Genomic DNA, 18711 nt, shown 5'->3' with positions numbered 1-18711 from the left:
TTAATGTAATTCCCTCCTAAATTTCTGTTTTTTGTTTTTGAAATGTTTAATTAGTTACATCTACTATACGCTTATTTATTTATTTATTCAATCACATTATGTTTCTAGGCATAGTTTTTTCCGCAGCCATTTATATTGAAATGTATATATATTTTTCGATGAATTACAATAAGAATGTATCACAAATCAATACAATAAAAATTCAAATTAGTTCATGTACATGAAAAGGGCCACACAACACATGCATAACAGCATAAATGTGAGCAATTACTAGTATTATTTTATGATTAACAAGCTTAATATTAGAGTAGCTTTTAGGCGAAATAAATAATTGGAATAGAAGATTTCATCAACTTGTGCAAGAGGGCAAAATAGATCAAGATCACATCAAATTAATTGTGATTTAGTTGGGTATACATCAAAATGCATGTGCAAATTTTGAAGAACAAATATCGGGTTATGTCTCGATATTTTAGCATTTTTCAAAAAATGTCATTATACGTCATATTCATTTTGATTTCAAAAAATGTCATTACGATGAATCAACAATAGATCTTGATGATCTAAGGGCTAAAAATATTTTTATTTTATATCTTAAGAAGTGTACTTATTTTAGTTCTCCCCCATATATATATATATAATATTAAAATAATAGTCTTTATGTCATATAGAATTTTATGCAATATTTAATCAGAATACACCCACAAATAAAATAAATTCATTCTCTTGAAAACAAATGTCCTAGTTGGTGCTTAATCATTATATGGTACATAATTAAACTTTTGCAATTAAATAGCGTTTTACGTAAATGAATGAAATCAAACACGTACGATAATGAATTATAAAAAAAAAAAAAACATACCATTTCCGCACGCAGACGGAATCTCTACACTGTACAAAAGTGGAAAAATAATCGCACGCAAGCGAAATCACTACCAACACAAAAGAAGCGGGATCTCTATACCACACAAGAATTACTATGCGGAATCTCTATACCACATATAAAGACGAAAAAATAACCGCACGCAAGCAAAATTATTACCCACATAATACATGCAGGATGAATCACTACCCACATAAAAGTGATAAAACTATTCACATAGATGGAATTGAATCCAAGATCTTTTACCAAAAAAAAAATGTCTCAATTTTATTATTTGAGCTAGATTTCATTGGAAAAAACATGCAAATTTAAGCATACCATTTAATTATTTCTTCCCAACTCAAAATTGTGAACCTGACTATTTGATGTAGCACAGGTGGAGTACAACCAATTTTAATAAAACACAATGACACATGAAGAAAGTAGTAGGTAGTATTATTTATTAAATACATTAAATGTTTACCTTTTGATGATCGTAGATGGTTGGTAGCTCACGAGCGCATTTATTTATTTATTTCAATTACTTTTTCTTTAAATTTAAAGAAATCTAGAAACCACACTAGTTAATTAACATCGTTCTAATCATTCTAATCATAAACAACCAATAATATCTTTCTTTAACATAAAATTTTCAGTACAATCAATTATATGATACAATCGATTCTTACCCAACTCAGATCCAACTCACTTATTATATGTATTTAGGTTTAAATAGTTCAAGATCTCCAGATGGATAAGGATATTGTATCATACAATCGGTTGTACATGAGACCACCTCTTTCTTTAATAACCTCTTCGACAACCTAAATCCAATTTTTTTTTTTCAATTTTTTTTGACATTAGCACTTCACCTCTAGAAATTTTCAATTTTAATGATAATAATGACTCGGATTTCATCTCTACATTATGTCAGCACAAATGTGTTACATATACTGAAGTATATGTCAAAAAGCATATAGGAATTTATTAACTACTTGAACAATTTAGGTAAAATGTGCACATATTCAAATAGAAATTGAAGGGGTATCATAGAATCTTAGGAAATTTTATAAGATGGAAAAAGCAATATTGGTGTGAGCAGTATATTGAATGATCTTAGCTGTTCATTTCGATTTGATGATAAGCCAAAAATGATCCATCATTATCTCAATCGCAATAAATATTGTGAAGCCCATATTTATAAGTCCACAAAAAGTGATGTATTATTGTTGTTTCATCCATGATAATAATGGTTACATTTTTTTTCAAGAGGATAATAATGGCTTCATTGATTGCAATTATACATAGTGAATTACTTTTTAGGCCCAAAATATAATTATTTGACTTTGGCCCAATTAATGTTATGATATTTTAGTCACGGAGTGTCTAGAATGTGAGGGGCGTTGTCTCACTATCTAGGGACCCTTCGTTAATAGAAAGACCAAAAACGAAAAAAAAGAAATAAAGAAATAAAAAAAATAGAAATTAGGAAAAAATTACGAGTAGTGACAATCCGAACAAAAAAAGGTTACATACTTTAAAAAAATGATTTATTTAAAATTTTTGGTTCAAATTTTTTTAAAAAAATTGTTAGTTTTATTGTAATTTTTTAATATACTTTTTTTAATGTGAAAAAATAAAAAAACTAACTAAATCTTTTTTAATTTTGAATAATTTCTTTTAAATAAATTATTTTTAAAAAATATTTAATCATTTTTTAGCATTATCGAAAAATTATAGTTTGGATATGATATATATATATATTAATTAATGGTTGGGTTGTCAAATCAATATTATTATGTTAATTGGAAAATAATTCAACTCTTACATCTTGATTGATGAATGGTTAGAATTAATTAACGAAATAATAATATTTTATTCAGTTAACAAAATAAAAATAATTTCCGCATACTCTTCCCCTCATTAACTAATAGTATATCATACCGCAAACGTCTCAAAAAAAAAAGTAGTATATCATACCGCAAAAATTGTGTGGTGTTTAAATATAGAGAGAGAGAGAGAAAAGAAAAAATATAGAGAGATAATTTAAATATTTATATAAATTTTGATGATAAAATTAAAAGACCACAAAAATATATAATATATTAAAAATATATTACATTTGTTTCTAACTAAACTAACAAAACTGCCTTTCTACAACACAATTACAAAATCAAAGAAATCTAAAAAAGGGAAAGATAGGGAGGAAAAATACTACTTATATATAATGCCATATTTACAAAAACCCCCCAAAAGCAAGAACAATATGATGGATATTGAAACATAGCATCAACTCCTGTCAAGTGCAATCTGAATAGCTCGGCCTAGAAGGCGTTGGAATCTCACCGCTCCGACGGGGTCCCGCCTTTCCTATTTCCCGACTCTTTCGACTCACCGAAGCGAACTGCTGCCTCGTCCGGCTGCACGGGGTGATGGTGGTGCGTCGAGAGGTTGCTATGGGATAGCGACGAAGGCCTCGGGCCGTTGGCCATGCAATGACAGTAGTGCGCGTTCACGGGCGGCTGCGCGCTGTATTGAGACCGGATAGCTGAGCTGAACATCGGCTGCATGAACCATTTCTTCTCGGGGAGCTCGCGGAGGGAGACTCTGCACACCGGGCACGTGGAGTGCTGCTGCAGCCATATGTCGATGCAAGCCGCGTGGAAGGAGTGCCCGCAGAGGGGCAGGAAACGGAGCGAATCTTCTCCGTGGTAGTCGGAAAGACATATCGAGCACCTGCCAGGTCGCACAGGTTAAGGATCTCAAAACCATCGACAAAAAGTTTCAACGAATACATAGTAAATCACACACAACTTAAACCGGGGGGCTAGGGTGGGCTCGAGCCCCCCCAAAACCCAAATACTCGAAAAAAAACAACGAAAGCCTCTCGGCATTATTTTCTATCCCTAGTCCTGCCTCTGGTGCCAAGTCGAACGAGAGCTACCCGACTACTCAGAAAGCCAAACTTTTGATAGGACTAACAATAAAAGTGCAAAGCAGTAACAAATGCTAGCATGTTTCTTTGGTATCTGCTAACAGAGTCGCCGTGTTTTCTTTGTGCTATAAAACTACCTGATTCATCGGCCATCTATCAGCGGTTCAGTCAGCTTTCGACTAAATCACTAGATGCAGTAACCGGTCCACACCCGAGAATTCAAACCAAAAAAGCTATACACAAGTAATGAATAGTATGCATATCACATTGCTGCTCTCTGTTAATTCCATTTTGAAAAGAGTAGGAATATGGCTTTATCAAAATCTTCAAATGTATTAGATATATATATAAGGCCAGAAAACACTACAGTTTAAAATATGAAGTCCACGACGACTAAATCTGAACTTCCTCCCGACAACAATGGCCTACCTAAAGCTGAGATATGAAGAGATCACACATTGAGTTTCCAAGTAACCTTGTGAAAATGATAGCTCGAATCGAACCTTTTCACATACCGGACCTAAGATTTTCCCTAACAATACTAATCTATAACTTGATGCATAATCAGTTAAACTTCACACACTACCATCAAATGCATAGAAGCAATGCAAGTATCACAAAACAAGCAAAAAGGGAATTTTATTGCAATGTATTTGACTCACTGAGCATTTTCTTTCGATGTCAAGCATAGGTCTCGATACTTTCTCGTGGGAAAATTGGCTACTACAAGCGGCTCGATTCCATTAAGACCCCTTTCCAACTGTTGAAATACACAATGAAATAGTCAGAGATATCCTTACTAGTCATGGATATGGTTGAGATATCCTCCTATTTGAGGAGTATCAAACAGCTAAAATTCTTGATTTGACTAATCCAGCACAAAGATGTGAAAGATCAACAGTTGGAATTTTCATATGTAGAAACAAACTCCCAATTTGAAGCAGCCTAATAAAAACAAACACAACCAAACAGTCATAGGAAAAGATTCCAACTGAGCATGACACCAAATTTCATAAGCAGAAACTGTCCAACTACCAATTTGAAACAGCCCAAGACAAACAATCATAGGTAAATATTCCAACATAAACTATCCAAAACTCCCAATATAAAACACACAGCAGAAACTTGACAAAATTCAAGATTTTGGGACAAGCTGAATTGCAACCAAACCAAAACAGTTACCATGAAACATAAAACAATGGGGGAAAAGGAAAATGCTTACAACGCTAAAATCAGATCTGGCAAAAGACCGCCTCGATGCATTCAGCTGAATTCTTGCACAAATCAACCTCGTGCAAACAAACACTATGAACATAGTACTAACTGTGAAACCAATCACTGTCATCACCAAATTTATGCCTGAAGACATCATTTTTCCTCTTCCACTATTTCAAGAAATCCCAATTCAGTTTCTCGTTTGTTTGTTTGTTTCTGCTATAGCTACTGACGCCTACTGTCCCATTATCTAAGTATTATTCTCTCTGTCCCACTACTGCAAACCCCAGATAATTTTTTTATAAAAATCTTGCAAGAATCATAGCAGCCAACGAAACCCTCCTCCTAAAATAAAATTAAATCAACATTTTTTTATAAAAGACTGCATCTTTCCCTCTCTTCCCGCTCAAAATTCAATCTTTATGCCGTGTTCCACACCCCCACCACTCCTTGTGCCTCTATTTGCTCACTGTGTGTGTGTGTGCAGCATGGTATGTTGGGACCTTACATTCATGATGAGGAAAAGGCTTAATCATGGAGGTGGGAGAGAACCCAAAGTGGAGGGCTGAGGCATAAATGGGGGATCTCCAAATAGGGTGAGGAAAGCAAAGAAAAGAAAAGACAGAAAGATAGACACAGTGAAAGTTAAAGTGGGACTAGTGAGAGTCCATTGCCATTACAAGTTTCAACAGGAATGTGTGTGTGTGTGTGTGTGTGAGAGAGAGAGAGAGAGAGAGAGGGAGGGAGCTTAATGAGTGATGAAATTAACCAAAACTTATTTAAAAGAGAAAGAGAAAGAGAAAGAGAAAGAGAGAGTGTGACTGAGAAGAAAAAAGAGGAAAGCAGGAGGAAATGTGAGGAAAATAAGGCGACAATAATCAACAAATTCCCTACTTCATTAATCATTGCGCCTTTTCTTGGTATGATTTTGTTTTATGGTCTTATCCAAAAATAGTGGTTAAAAATAAAATACACTTTTTCAAAGTAGTAATTAATAATTATTATATAATTATATTGATTATGACACAGATTTTAATAAAATATTTATGAATGTATTTTTAGCGATATAGTTTCACTGTATAAAATTAAATAGTTGAGCTTGAATTATAGGGATTGAATAAAAATCATGGGATGTGTTTTTAGTAAATAATTAGTGTCCATAAGATTGAATTATAAATATTATTTGCGAGGTTCATGTTCTAAAAATAAAATTAATTTATGGATGAACGAAGTATAATTTTTTCAGGGGGCACTATTACGTATAATTAATATTTCATAGTCTAAGAATTAGAAATTAGTATAATTATCGAACTTTGTATCAATTATGGTTATGATAGAAGAAGTATGATTAACCATTGATCTAAAAAATATACTCTCTACGAAAAAGAGTTTTATATCATGCTAGACATGACTTTTAATATAGTTATTAGAGTTGTTGTAACTATAATAAATGTACAATTTATAAAAATGGTGGTGTTAATACAAAGAGGTAGAATACATTGTTAATTAAAAAATAAAATAAAAGTATAATATATATTTAAATATTGAAGAGAAGATATGATGTGATAGTTTAAAAAGTAAAATAAAATTCTTTTTTTGTGCGTAAAATAATGGATAATTGACACTATTTTTCATGGATATCAAGAGTATTATATATATAAAAAAATGTATTATTATTTAAATTTGAAAAGAAAAAAAAACTCATATCACATAGGAACAATCTATACCAAAATCCATACGTATTAATTTATTATAATTATTATAATATGAACATTTTTTAGAGCGTTGAGGCACCTTCTAGAATCTACAGTAGGTCCCATTAAAATATTTTTATATGTGATAATTTCTTATTTTGTGGTGATTATAGTCAGTTTGGCTTCATAAAGCTTACTCTACCACATATTAAAATAATATCTCACGGATAATTGAGGTTCAACTTTTTTTTGCATATAGATTATGTATTTTCATTATCTTTGAAACATTAAAGCTTATTACTTTTATAATTTTAAAAGTTTGACCACTAAAGGGTCGGCGGTATCTATATATCGAGTCTTTAAAATGCACTATTTGGATTAAAATTATTGATTATACTTCACAAATATTTTATATATTAAAATAATGAACGAAAAACAGCATACCACGACGATAAAATATAATTATTTCACATAAAACTAATTCCAGAAGATTCGATGCGATTGTCTTAGTTTTTATTTAATCACACTTCTTATTGTACGTAATCATATTCCTTTTAGACTCCTAATATAAAGGCTCATTGGGGTCACCAAATCAATATAATAAAACGATAATAGTTAGATATAGGATATCTATCAACTAAATTAAAATTTTCGAAGCTAGATATATAAATGTTGTAATAGATTCGAGAAAACAGCAAGATCTGAGGATATATATTCAACATCATACAATTCTCAACGCTATTTACTTTATATATATAAAAAAGACATATCACTTAAATATCCATAAAGAATATAGGCCCCCCGAAAATAATATCATAGAAAATAGGAATATTAGCCTGTTACACAAACTTTTTGTATTTTCTAAAATTTAATATAATTTTTATTTTATGCCTGGAAATTCACGAACTTAACATTTTTTTTCTTTCTAATTTTTAACATCGACAAGAACAAAAACTCTAATTTATTAATTTTTGACTTTTGTTTACACAATTTGTGCTATATAACTATTCCATAGTGTTTAACTGTTTTATATTGAATTATCTAGATTGAAACATGTATTCCAATCTCCACATCAACAGTAAATTAGAATTTTTTTTTACGGTGTCAAAAATTAGAAAAAAAGTGTTAAGCTCATGTATTTATAGGCAGAAAACAAAAATCGTGTTAAATTTCAGAAAATGCAAAAAGTTTGTGTATTTACAAGCTAATATCCCTTAAAAATATATGAGTTATTACTGTTTATTTTAACATGAATTTTTAATTTTTTATTAAAATACATGAACTTTAATACTTTACTCGACTTTTGAGGCCGACCACATTTCCTCTAAATTGAATCTGAGGTGGTGTTACTGGAAGATGATTAGGATTTTAGAAACGCCACATCAGATTTAATTTAGAGGAAATGGGAGTTGGTGTCAAAAATCGAGTAAGGTGTTTATGTTCATATATTTTAATAAAAAGTTAAAAAGTCTATATTAAAATGGAGGAAAGATATATAGTGTGTATTTAAATAGTAATAACCCAAAATATATTGATAAAATATCGAATATTGGACTTTTGAAATTAGATAGGAATATAATCACTTCACTATACTAAGTGTCGGAGACATTTGACCTTCTTTCCCCCTCCTTCCTATAACAAGAATCTCAAAGATGAACACTCAACAACGACCCCTTTGGTTATAATTTGCTTGAAAATTATTTTGGTAGTTGAAATAAATAATTACCTTTGCTTGTGTTGATCAATAAATTTCTTATTCTCTTCATTTTTTTAAAACTAGCTACTTATACATTACGCTAAATAAAAATCCCTAAATAACTAGGTCATACATTTGGAGTCCAAATACTAATAATTATTAGGGGTAAGCCAGTGATATATACATTCTTTAAAATTTACTGGATATATACCTGTCATGTGATCTTAGAGAAATTAGACTATACTGATAATTGACACATGCAGTGCCCATGATTAAGCATGTGTTTGGTTAGATTTCAAAAATGTTGAAAATCTTTTGATTTGTTCGTTTCTACTTTTTCCCATTCATACATATATACCAACTCCACAAGGATAGGAACTGAGCAAATTAAAGTTCAAATTTCAAAATTTTATTTTATTTTATTTTTCGGCCGACTTATTATGCCAATAGTAATGTCAGAATCACATTGTCACTACAAGAAAATGCGGTTTTAACGATCGAAAATCGAAAAAATGGTTGTTAACACTGTTAATGATCGTTTGATCGGTCGTTATTTGAATGATCGTTCCAAAATTAAAAATCGAAAATTCGATCGTTAAGTTTTAACTACCGTTTTCAAATCTGAATTCCCTCGTAAAAAAGCATTTTCTATTATATATATAAAAATGATTATAAAAGAAGTGTTATTGTATGTTGCATATGTACTAATAGTGCACACACCAAATCATGTTGAAGTACCTTTGGTTTGTTAATTTCGAAAATGAAATTGAACACAACACAAACACAGATACACACACATATATATTTAAAATTAAAATAAATGAAATTTGAATTTATGTAACCATGATGATAATATGAAGCTTCCATCGATCCCTTGTTGCAATGATGGACATGCAAGTTGCCTTTTGAATAGATCAACTAAATTTAAATATCTTTAAAAAGGTGCCTAAAGTTGAATATTAATGGAGTAAGCAATGATGCTTCTTGGCCTCCAAAAATATCTATATTATGATGATGCTATCCGTAGTTGTACTTTAACTATTAATAATAACTAAATCGAAATTTATGCCATCAAATTAGTTCAGATCATGATGCATGATGTGAAAGGGGGAGACAAAGAGAAGCCCTTCAATCAAGGTGATAAAATACATATGTTTGGATAATTAATATCCCAATCTTCAAATTAAGTGCACTAAAAGAGTTGTCTAATTTGAACAAAATATGTTCAGATAAAAAAATTAAATATTTTAAAGAGTCCATTTATTTAAAAAAATCTATTCAAACTTAGAAAGACTTTAATTTAGTTAATTTTATTATTTTCTCCACATTGTAATTTTTTAATAAGAATTATTTGTTTAAGTATAAAATTACAAAAAATTTAAAATATTTAAAGATTACAAAGAAAAGAATAAAACTAACTAAATCAATTTTTAATTTGAACAAAAAATATTAAATAAATCAAAATTTTAATTTGTCTGAACATATTTTATCCAAATAGTATAAATTAAGGGCTAAAAAAAGGAATTGCAATGACTACAAATTTCAAAAAGAAATGTCTTCTAAGATCTATCCCAAAAAATTGTATATGAAGAATGTGAATAAATTTACTCTTTACATTTTTAGTGATGAATAAAAAAATCAAACAGTTAAAGAATTTGTAATATTAATAGAAAAATTCGTTATTAAAAAAATTTGGGTGTCATAGAAAAATTAATTCATAACCGACGATCATTATCTGACACGTATACATCGATATACTAATATATACAATGGTCAAAATGAAACCTGGATTAGTGGACTTAATCATCGAAAAATTATATTAATTGGACATGATTTCATATAATTGAGTTTAGCTTTTGGGGTGGGACTCACCACTATAAAATACACCAAACTGACCTATGCTAAAAGTGGACTTAATCACCCAAAATTATATTAATTACACATGTTTTGACGACATTTCTTACAAATGTTTATGCTCTAATTGGACAGTCTCTTTCCATAATCATGATGGCATTCAAATTTAAATCATATCATAATCCTTCTTATCTTATCCAAGAATATCCCACATAATTTTATTTTAAATCCCATATATGTTTATTTTTCAAAGTTTAAAGGCGATCTGACATCAATATAAACAAAGGTTGTTTTTCTCTTGATTTGATGATATAAATATTGTTGATGCATTAATATAAAAAAAATGAATATTACAATTGTGGAATTTGGGATTGGTGTTGTGGGGCTAGGGTTAATCATCACAAATTTGGACCAGCATATGCAACTATACCGAGGCCCACTTGTCACGGTAATGGGCTTCCACATGCTTAGGCCCACACAATATTTTAATTTCCACTATAGATTTTGGCTAAGGTTATCAACACGCCTTAATATTTATCTAGCATTGATAAAATTAGCATTAAAAAAAAACATTTATAAAATCAAAATTTTATAAAGTTTTTCCTACATTGAGTTTGGGACTGAGGATTGGAGATTGAAGAAAAATTTATTGCAAATATAAGTCTTGAAACAAAAGTACGATTAATTTAAAAGAGGATCGTTATTATTGATGTGTAGCTTTTTTCTTTTTAATTATTATTTCCTCCGTCCCAATAAACTTGTTCCATTTTTTTTAGCACGGTTATTATGACAAGATTAATGAGACGGAAGGAGTATTATTTTATTCTCTTACATCTCATAAATTAGGACCAGAATCATCATATTTATAAATTATATAAAAAATTAAAGTCTAATTTATTTTTTTTCCTCTTAGACATTAAATAGAATAATAAAATAAATAAAATTTATAACCTCGATAATCATGATCATTATTTACGAAGTATTAAAATGAAACTATACGTTATACGTATGATCACATATGGATCTTTCGACGTCATTTTTTGTATAAGCAAAACAAGAGTGTGAATAACATATTTAGGGGAAACGTGACAAATTATTTGTGATCACACTTTTCTACAAATGCATCATTGCGTAACCACACACTTGTACGAATTCGTTCATTACAAATCCTTTCAAATTATGAATGCTGTGATAATTCCCACTTACCTCAATCATGACCCTAGAGAGTAAAAAGAAAAAACACGCAACATAAATCAAGATTTTGGCTTATTTGTTTCATACGAAGATTTTTTTGGCTTATTATATTAACCTTATATAAATAAAGAAGTATTAAAAAAAGGGGATAATTATTCATAAATACATTAAGTATCACCAAATTTTGGTACTGCTCACCACCTTTAAAATTCGCCTCATAATACATCACCTTTGTTTATTTTCTGATTTTTTCCACGACCACTTAAACCCCCAAATGTGAAAATGACATGAAGATCGGAAATACCACGTATACACGCCGAAAAATGGAATTAAATGACATGCCCTTAGTTTAGCTGCTTGCGAGATTGGAGTTATCACCAATGATTTATCAGTGAACGAATTTGAAAAATGTTACAACTCGTAAAACACATTAAATTCGTAATTTACTACTTAATGCTTCAACTTTTGGCCCATTTGGCCCAACGTTCCGCTAGAAGGCTCCAACGAGAACTCGACACGTGTCCGAGCCCCACGCGCTCACACAAAAGAGAGAGCTCAGACTTCCTTTACTCACTCAGCTCTTCTTTCTCTCTTAATTAGTACATTCGCCCGTGCGATGCACGGCGAACATGTATGCCTAGTTTTTTAAAGTTTTTTTGTTTCTTGTTTTTTCTTTTTGTAGAATGGAGTCAATGGGCGAACTTTTCTCGACATGTGTTGCTGGGGAGAAGTATTATCTGTCTGTTGTGTCCCCCATAGATAACTCTCTTATCCCAAACCTTCAAAAGGATAGTATTCTCTTTTACGATGGAAAAATTAAGGACAATATTTGCAAAGATATGATGTATTTTGCTGATTCTGATTGCAAAATACTCATTTGCAACCTAATAAATAACGAATTAAAGTTTCTTAAGTCGAGATTTCAGACATGGTCCGTCGGAGATGAAAACTGAGTTGTATTGTCTTAAATCGTATTCTTGGAAGCCGATTTCAAACCCCGATTGTTGCATTGCCCTCGATTCTAATGGGGGTGTGTATGTAGAGGGTATTTGTTATTGGGCAACATCTTCATTATCCAGAAACCGATTTGAGAGTCCAAGTGTTGTATCATTCGAATTTAATGCCCAAGCTTTCTCTTCCATCCCTTGCCCTCCACTGGTGGTTATACCTTTATATCTTTTTTCGATACATAACTAGTATTACTCCCGTGCGATGCACGGTAAAAAAATTTTATATTTTTTGGAATATTATATTTAGAAAATAAAATTATATAAGTTACTTATATTATTATATAAAATAGCTCTAATAAAGATAATAGAATTAAAATGAAGATAAAATCCTCTTATAATTGGAGGATATAAAATGAATGACCAAGATCTTGACAAAACCTTTTTAACTAACGATTATTATTATCTATTTAAAAAATTTCCACCAAAATATCTAGATATTTTTCGTTCAAATTTTCTATTAGTTTTGAAAGGGTTTTTGGAACTTTTAACCAGGGGGCTTAGCTCACCTGGCCACCGGGTCCTCACTTTAGTGATGAGACTCGAGTTCGATCCCCATTGGGAGCGAATTTGGTGATTGGAGAGATAATGTGGGCTTGGTGATTTCTTGGAGTGTTTGGGGTACTAGAATAAAGGTATGATTCAAAATTATTTAAGGCCATTATCTTAGGGCGATTTGCAAAAATAGGCCACTATTTCTCGAACTTGCAAAAATAGGCCAATTATTTTAATTTTTGGTATTCTTAGGCCACATATGTACAATTATTTTAATTTTTGGTATTCTTAGGCCACATATGTACCCACTCAAGCTATTTTGGGCCACATTTTGACCCCGAAAAGTGGCTTATAAATGCTGAATCGGGTTCAAATGTGGTCTAAAAATACTAAAAACTAAAATAATTATTTTTGGTATTCTTAGGCCACATATGTACCCACTCAAGCTATTTTGGGCCACATTTTGACCCCGAAAAGTGGCTTATAAATGCTGAATCGGGTTCAAATGTGGTCTAAAAATACTAAAAACTAAAATAATTTGCCTATTTTTGCAAGTCCAAAAAATAGTGGCCTATTTTTGCAAACCGCCCTAAGATAATGGCCTTAAATAATTTTAAACTCAACTTTCTGTAGTTCATTTCGTAGCTCCCTCCGCCAGTCGTTATCTTGCTTTTCAGCATTCCTCTTACTGACTTTTCTTTCTCTACCACTTCTTTGAGCTTCTTGAGAGCCGCTTTGTGCTTCTCAATCCCTGTTTTCTCATTCCTGACGGCTTGTTCTGTCGTCGCCAATGCTCTTTCGGTCCTCTTCAGTTTTTCGATAGCACTCTTTTTTGAGGCGATTATCACTTTATGCGATCGGGCAGCAGCAATATACTCACGAAAGAAGTTGGAACTTGGCGGGTCTGGTGCCGTTGTGTTGAGAATTTTGGGAATCTATATATATAAAAGCACAACCACTTCCAAAAATAGTAAGTTGTATTTTCCCACCAAAAAGCACCTTATTATTTTTGGAAATAATTATATTTTTAAATTTTATTTGTTAGTTTATTTCGTCTACCCTAGATGATACAAATATCTTTTTATTATATTTTTTTCTACTCATATGATTTATTACATTTTCATGATTTGTAGTTTTTATTTTGAAATGAGTTTGTAGCCTAACTTTACCTTATATGACCATATTAATAACATATTTTTTTTTCTGATAATAAAATATTATATATATATATATATATATAATTATCAAAATATTAATATAGATAAGATTTATGATCATATATGGACTTTTAACATTTGTATTTATTTATCTTTCTTTCATGAATATTTAGTCACAAGTATAAACAAAATTTTGAACATTTAAAATTAATCAAGCCGCTATAATCTATATAATATATATAATAACGACTATATATTGTCGTAATTAATAACTTTTATTTTCAATTATGTTTGTTTCATATGTAATTTCTAAAAATAATATGTATAAATGTACAAATTTCCTATTCTAGCTTTTGCAGTGTTTTCCAAATCGTTTTCCCCGATTTGAAGCACTATAGGCTATGAACTAAATGCCCCTTTTTCTTCAGCATAGAGAAATTGGATTGGAAACGTACGCACCACAAATTTGTGTGTTTATCAATTATCATACAATTCTAGAAAACGATTATGAAGTTTCCCCAAGCAAATTGTTCTTATATATATATATATATATATAGGGTGGAGTTCTATGGAGACCACTTCTTATATAAAGAATGAAGACCAAATCTTGTGCGCCGATCTTGTTTAATCTAACGGTGATCATTCGTCCATTAATTATTGTAATTTTTCCATATTTATTTATTTCCCTAATTACAACTAATCAAATCTTTTATTTATGCTCAAATCTCTCCCTCACTGATCCGTCCCTCTCTCCAAACTCATGCTCTCTCTCTCTCTCTCTCCCACACGTTCGTAGAAAATACTAATGAACATACTAATGTTCGTTGATATGTTCGTAGAAAAACAAATGAACATACTAATGTTCACATAGAAAATACTAATAAACGTACTAATGTTTGTTGTTATGTTCGTAGAAAAATGAATGAACATACTAATGTTCGATGATATATGCGTAGAAAAACAAATGAACAACGATATGTTCGTAGGAAAATAAATGAACATACTAATGTTCAGCTATTACGTTCATTGACGAATGGTATCACATCAGAAAAGGAATGGAGTATTTCACGGGATTTCATAAACATACCAAATTAATTTAATATCATGGAATTTTATGGTCCCTTGATTCAGTTTCATCCAACGGACATGATGTGGTCTCTATTCTCCATCTAAGTAGGTGGTCTGCATAGAACTCCACCCTATATAGTATATATATATATATATATATATATATATAGGGTCGCATTCAATGGAGACCATTTCTTATATAGAGAATGAAGACCAAATCAAGGCCATTCATCTCAATCCAATCAATGATCCAGATTATTTCCTGATTTGATTTTTTCATGTAATTAAATAATGGTTAATTACATTTATTTAATCCAAAAAGGGCAAAAACGTCCACTCAAATCCACGAATTATGGCATCTGGTTGAACAAATCCCGAAAATTACTCTCTTCCAATTCTGGGACCTGATTCGTCAATGAACATAATAGATGAACATTAGTATGTTCATTGTTCTCCTACGAACATTTCGATGAACATTAGTATGTTCATTGGTTTTTCTACGAACATATCGACGAATATCAGTATGTTCATTGGTTTTTCTACGAACATATCGACGAACATCAGTATGTTCATTGATTTTCTACGAACATATTAACGAACATCAGTATGTTCATTGATATTTTCTGCGAACACTTCATTGACAATATGCAGATCTGCAAATCCGGCGACGGCGCGGCGCGACGGTCGCCACCACAAGCGTTCTACCATCGTCGTCTTCATCGGCTTCACCCTGACGACGCCGGGGCAGCACAGCCTCGAGAATCCCTCTGCCTGCGACGCCGGCGGAGCAGTAGGAGGAGGAAGAAGAGATGGATGCGATAGGGGAGGGAGGCGGTGGAAGAGAGAATGAAGGGGATGGCGGCGGAGCAGAAGCGGCGACGGCGGGGAGGAAGGCAGCAGAGCAGCAGGGATGGAGGCGGCGGGGAAGGGGGGAGAGTGATTGAGAGGGAGAGATAGAGAGAGAGCGTGAATGAGAGAGAGTGAGTGAGATTAGGGTTAAATAGAAAATGACATGCTTAACCTTTTGATTATAAAATAAATGAAAATTAATAAAATTAATCAATTAAATTACCACCATTAGATTAAGTTAGATCAAGGAACCAGATTTGGTCTTCATTCTTTATATAGGGGAGTGGTCTCCATTGAACTCTCCCCTATATATATATATATATATATATATATATATATATATAGGGTTAGGTTCAATGAAAAATGCCTAAATTTAAGAAAGAAGAGAGAAGTAATCTCATCCGTTGATCTTATCTAATTTAACGGACATGATTTAGTCAAGTCATGTTCAACAGATTTTTTCGTTGAACATATACAATATTTTTTGGGGTTCTAGGTTTCGACCCCCCATATGTTCAACGAAAAAATTCGTTGAACATGGCGTGAGTAAATCATGTCCGTTAGATTAGATAAGATCAATGGATGAGATTACTTCTCTCTTCTTTCTTACATTTAGGCCTTCTTCATTGAACATTTGCCTATATATATATATATGTATATATAGAGTTCAAAATTATTTAAGGCCATTATCTTAGGCCGATTTGTAAAAATAGGCCACTATTTCTCGAACTTGCAAAAATAGGCCAATTATTTTAATTTTTGGTATTCTTAGGCCTCATATGTACCCACTCAAGCTATTTTGGGCCACATTTTGACCCCGAAAAGTGGCCTATAAATGCTGAATCGGGTTCAAATGTGGTCTAAAAATACTAAAAACTAAAATAATTGGCCTATTTTCGCAAGTCCAAAAAATAGTGGCCTATTTTTGCAAACCGCCCTAAAATAATGACCTTAAATAATTTTAAACTCATTTTTCGGATATATGGCTGAAAATAACCCAGAATTTGTGTATTTCCTTTTAAAAGATTGATTTTAATTCCAAAGAAAAATTATAATAAAATTTATTTTAGAATAATTTTTTTAAAAAAATAAAATTTATTATAATATTATGAATTATTCTTATTTTTAATTTTGAATATTAAAATATTTCAAAATTCTATACCATAATTTTATGTTTGCCGCTTTTATTATTAGCTGATAAAAGGAAGATTAAGGTAAAAATAATTATTATTTGGGTTTTTACGAATTTTTGAACTACACATGGAAACAATCTACAAATATATATGGCAGAATCTCGGCTTTAGAGGGACTAATTTGTTGCCCATATAAGGCCTGAAACCCTAGCTAGGCTTAAATCCCCAAATCACCTCTCCTTTTCCGGCGATAGAGGAGCCTCCACTAGCAGCAGCAGCAGCCGCCACCGTCTCGACGGAAAGCTTCAAGACTCTATTTTGAGGTAGGATTTTATTTTGTAGGGATACCATTTTTGTGATACGATTGAAAGGCAGTTCCGATGGCTGTCGCTGTTTACAGGCTATTTGATATTTGATTGTTTGTAGGAGAAGTATTTTCGTGTTCACCACCAGCTATGGAGACCCGAAACATTCACCAATCTCTTCATCTTCACGAAGAAATCACCGAAGAAATACTGTCAAGACTGCCGGTGAAATCACTCCTGCGATTCAGGTGCGTTTCGAAAGCATGGCGATCTCTGATCGACAGCAAACGATTCATCAAAATGCACTATCAAAATTCGACAAGAAACCCTAGTTTAGCCCGCCACAAGGTTTTGTTGCTCAAATATGTCGGTGTCGCTACACTAGAGCTAACGCTGGTGCAACGCTCTGTACTCGATAAATCAGAAAATCAAGTTGTAGAATTGGATTTCCCAATCTCTCATAACTCCATCGTTGGTTGTTGCAATGGACTGGTTTGCCTTGTACGGAACAGACAGTTTGTGTTGTGGAACCCATCTACCAGAATCTCCAAGAAACTGCCTCACTTAGACGACTTAGACGATTACGACGATTACGGCGACAATCGTGCATTCGACAGTTGTGGGTTCGGTTGGGATGAATCGAGTGGCGATTACAAGGTTTTTGCGACTGCGACTGTGTGTGCCTGGAATAGAAGCGACAATGGCAAAGCTATAGCTATGATGTATAGCTTGAAGCGTGATTCATGGAAGGAAGTGAAGGGTTGGGATTCATGGAAGAAGACGAATGGTATTAGTATACTTGGGGATGGAATGACGATGGGGATGTTAGCAAGTGGGAGTCTTCACTGGGAGATGTGTGATAGACGAGGCGTGGTTGCTTTCGACTTAAAGAGGGAGGTGATCGGGGCGGTGGAGCTGCCGGAGTGCTCGGAAGGCTGCAGGTGGCTGGGAATTGGGGTGATCGGAGAATGCCTTTCGGCATACTACCGGCGCGAGTATTCGAGTTGCGTGGAGATTTGGATGAAGAAGAAGGAGTCTTGGGAGAAAGTGGTGGTTCTTGATCAGCTATGTTATCCTCTCCATATTTCTCCGGCCTTGGCTCCTTTTTGGGGTGGTGGGTTTTTGTTGATCAAAATTGGGAATTTGATGTTTTTTTATGGGAAAGGGATTAGGGTTATGGTTTCTGACGTTTACATTGAAAGTTTAGTGTCACCGTTAGAGGCCTAGGGAGAAAGAGAGAGTACTAT

General features: G+C 32.4%; 2 protein-coding genes across 2 annotated transcripts; one reads left to right on the top strand and one right to left on the bottom strand.

Annotated features, from left to right (window-relative positions):
* Positions 1 to 2939: 2939 nt before the first annotated feature.
* On the bottom strand, positions 2940 to 5916 carry LOC131006231 (putative RING-H2 finger protein ATL36). The gene is made up of 3 exons (XM_057933406.1): positions 5020 to 5916; positions 4460 to 4557; positions 2940 to 3598 (listed from the first exon to the last, which is right to left on the bottom strand). The coding sequence occupies exons 1-3, from the start codon at positions 5167 to 5169 to the stop codon at positions 3205 to 3207; spliced, it is 642 nt and encodes a 213-aa protein (XP_057789389.1). The 5' UTR covers positions 5170 to 5916; the 3' UTR covers positions 2940 to 3204.
* An 11415-nt stretch (positions 5917 to 17331) lies between these two features.
* Positions 17332 to 18711, top strand: LOC131006230 (F-box/kelch-repeat protein At3g23880-like). Its single transcript, XM_057933404.1, has 2 exons — positions 17332 to 17482; positions 17586 to 18711. Exon 2 carries the CDS (start codon positions 17615 to 17617, stop codon positions 18689 to 18691), a length of 1077 nt encoding a protein of 358 aa, XP_057789387.1. The 5' UTR covers positions 17332 to 17482; positions 17586 to 17614; the 3' UTR covers positions 18692 to 18711.

The sequence above is a fragment of the Salvia miltiorrhiza genome, chromosome 1 (genome assembly GCF_028751815.1).
Source record: "Salvia miltiorrhiza cultivar Shanhuang (shh) chromosome 1, IMPLAD_Smil_shh, whole genome shotgun sequence".
NCBI classification, from domain to species: domain Eukaryota; kingdom Viridiplantae; phylum Streptophyta; class Magnoliopsida; order Lamiales; family Lamiaceae; genus Salvia; species Salvia miltiorrhiza.
This window is presented reverse-complemented; position numbering and strand designations above follow the sequence as displayed.

Coding starts and splice junctions, on each gene's coding strand:
- LOC131006231 (XM_057933406.1), bottom strand. CDS start 5,169: ATGATGTCTTCAGGCATAAATTTGGTGATGACAGTGATTGGTTTCACA. Junction 4,558..5,019: donor CCAGATCTGATTTTAGCGTT/GTAAGCATTTTC, acceptor GTATTTCAACAG/TTGGAAAGGGGTCTTAATGG. Junction 3,599..4,459: donor ACATCGAAAGAAAATGCTCA/GTGAGTCAAATA, acceptor GCGACCTGGCAG/GTGCTCGATATGTCTTTCCG.
- LOC131006230 (XM_057933404.1), top strand. CDS start 17,615: ATGGAGACCCGAAACATTCACCAATCTCTTCATCTTCACGAAGAAATC.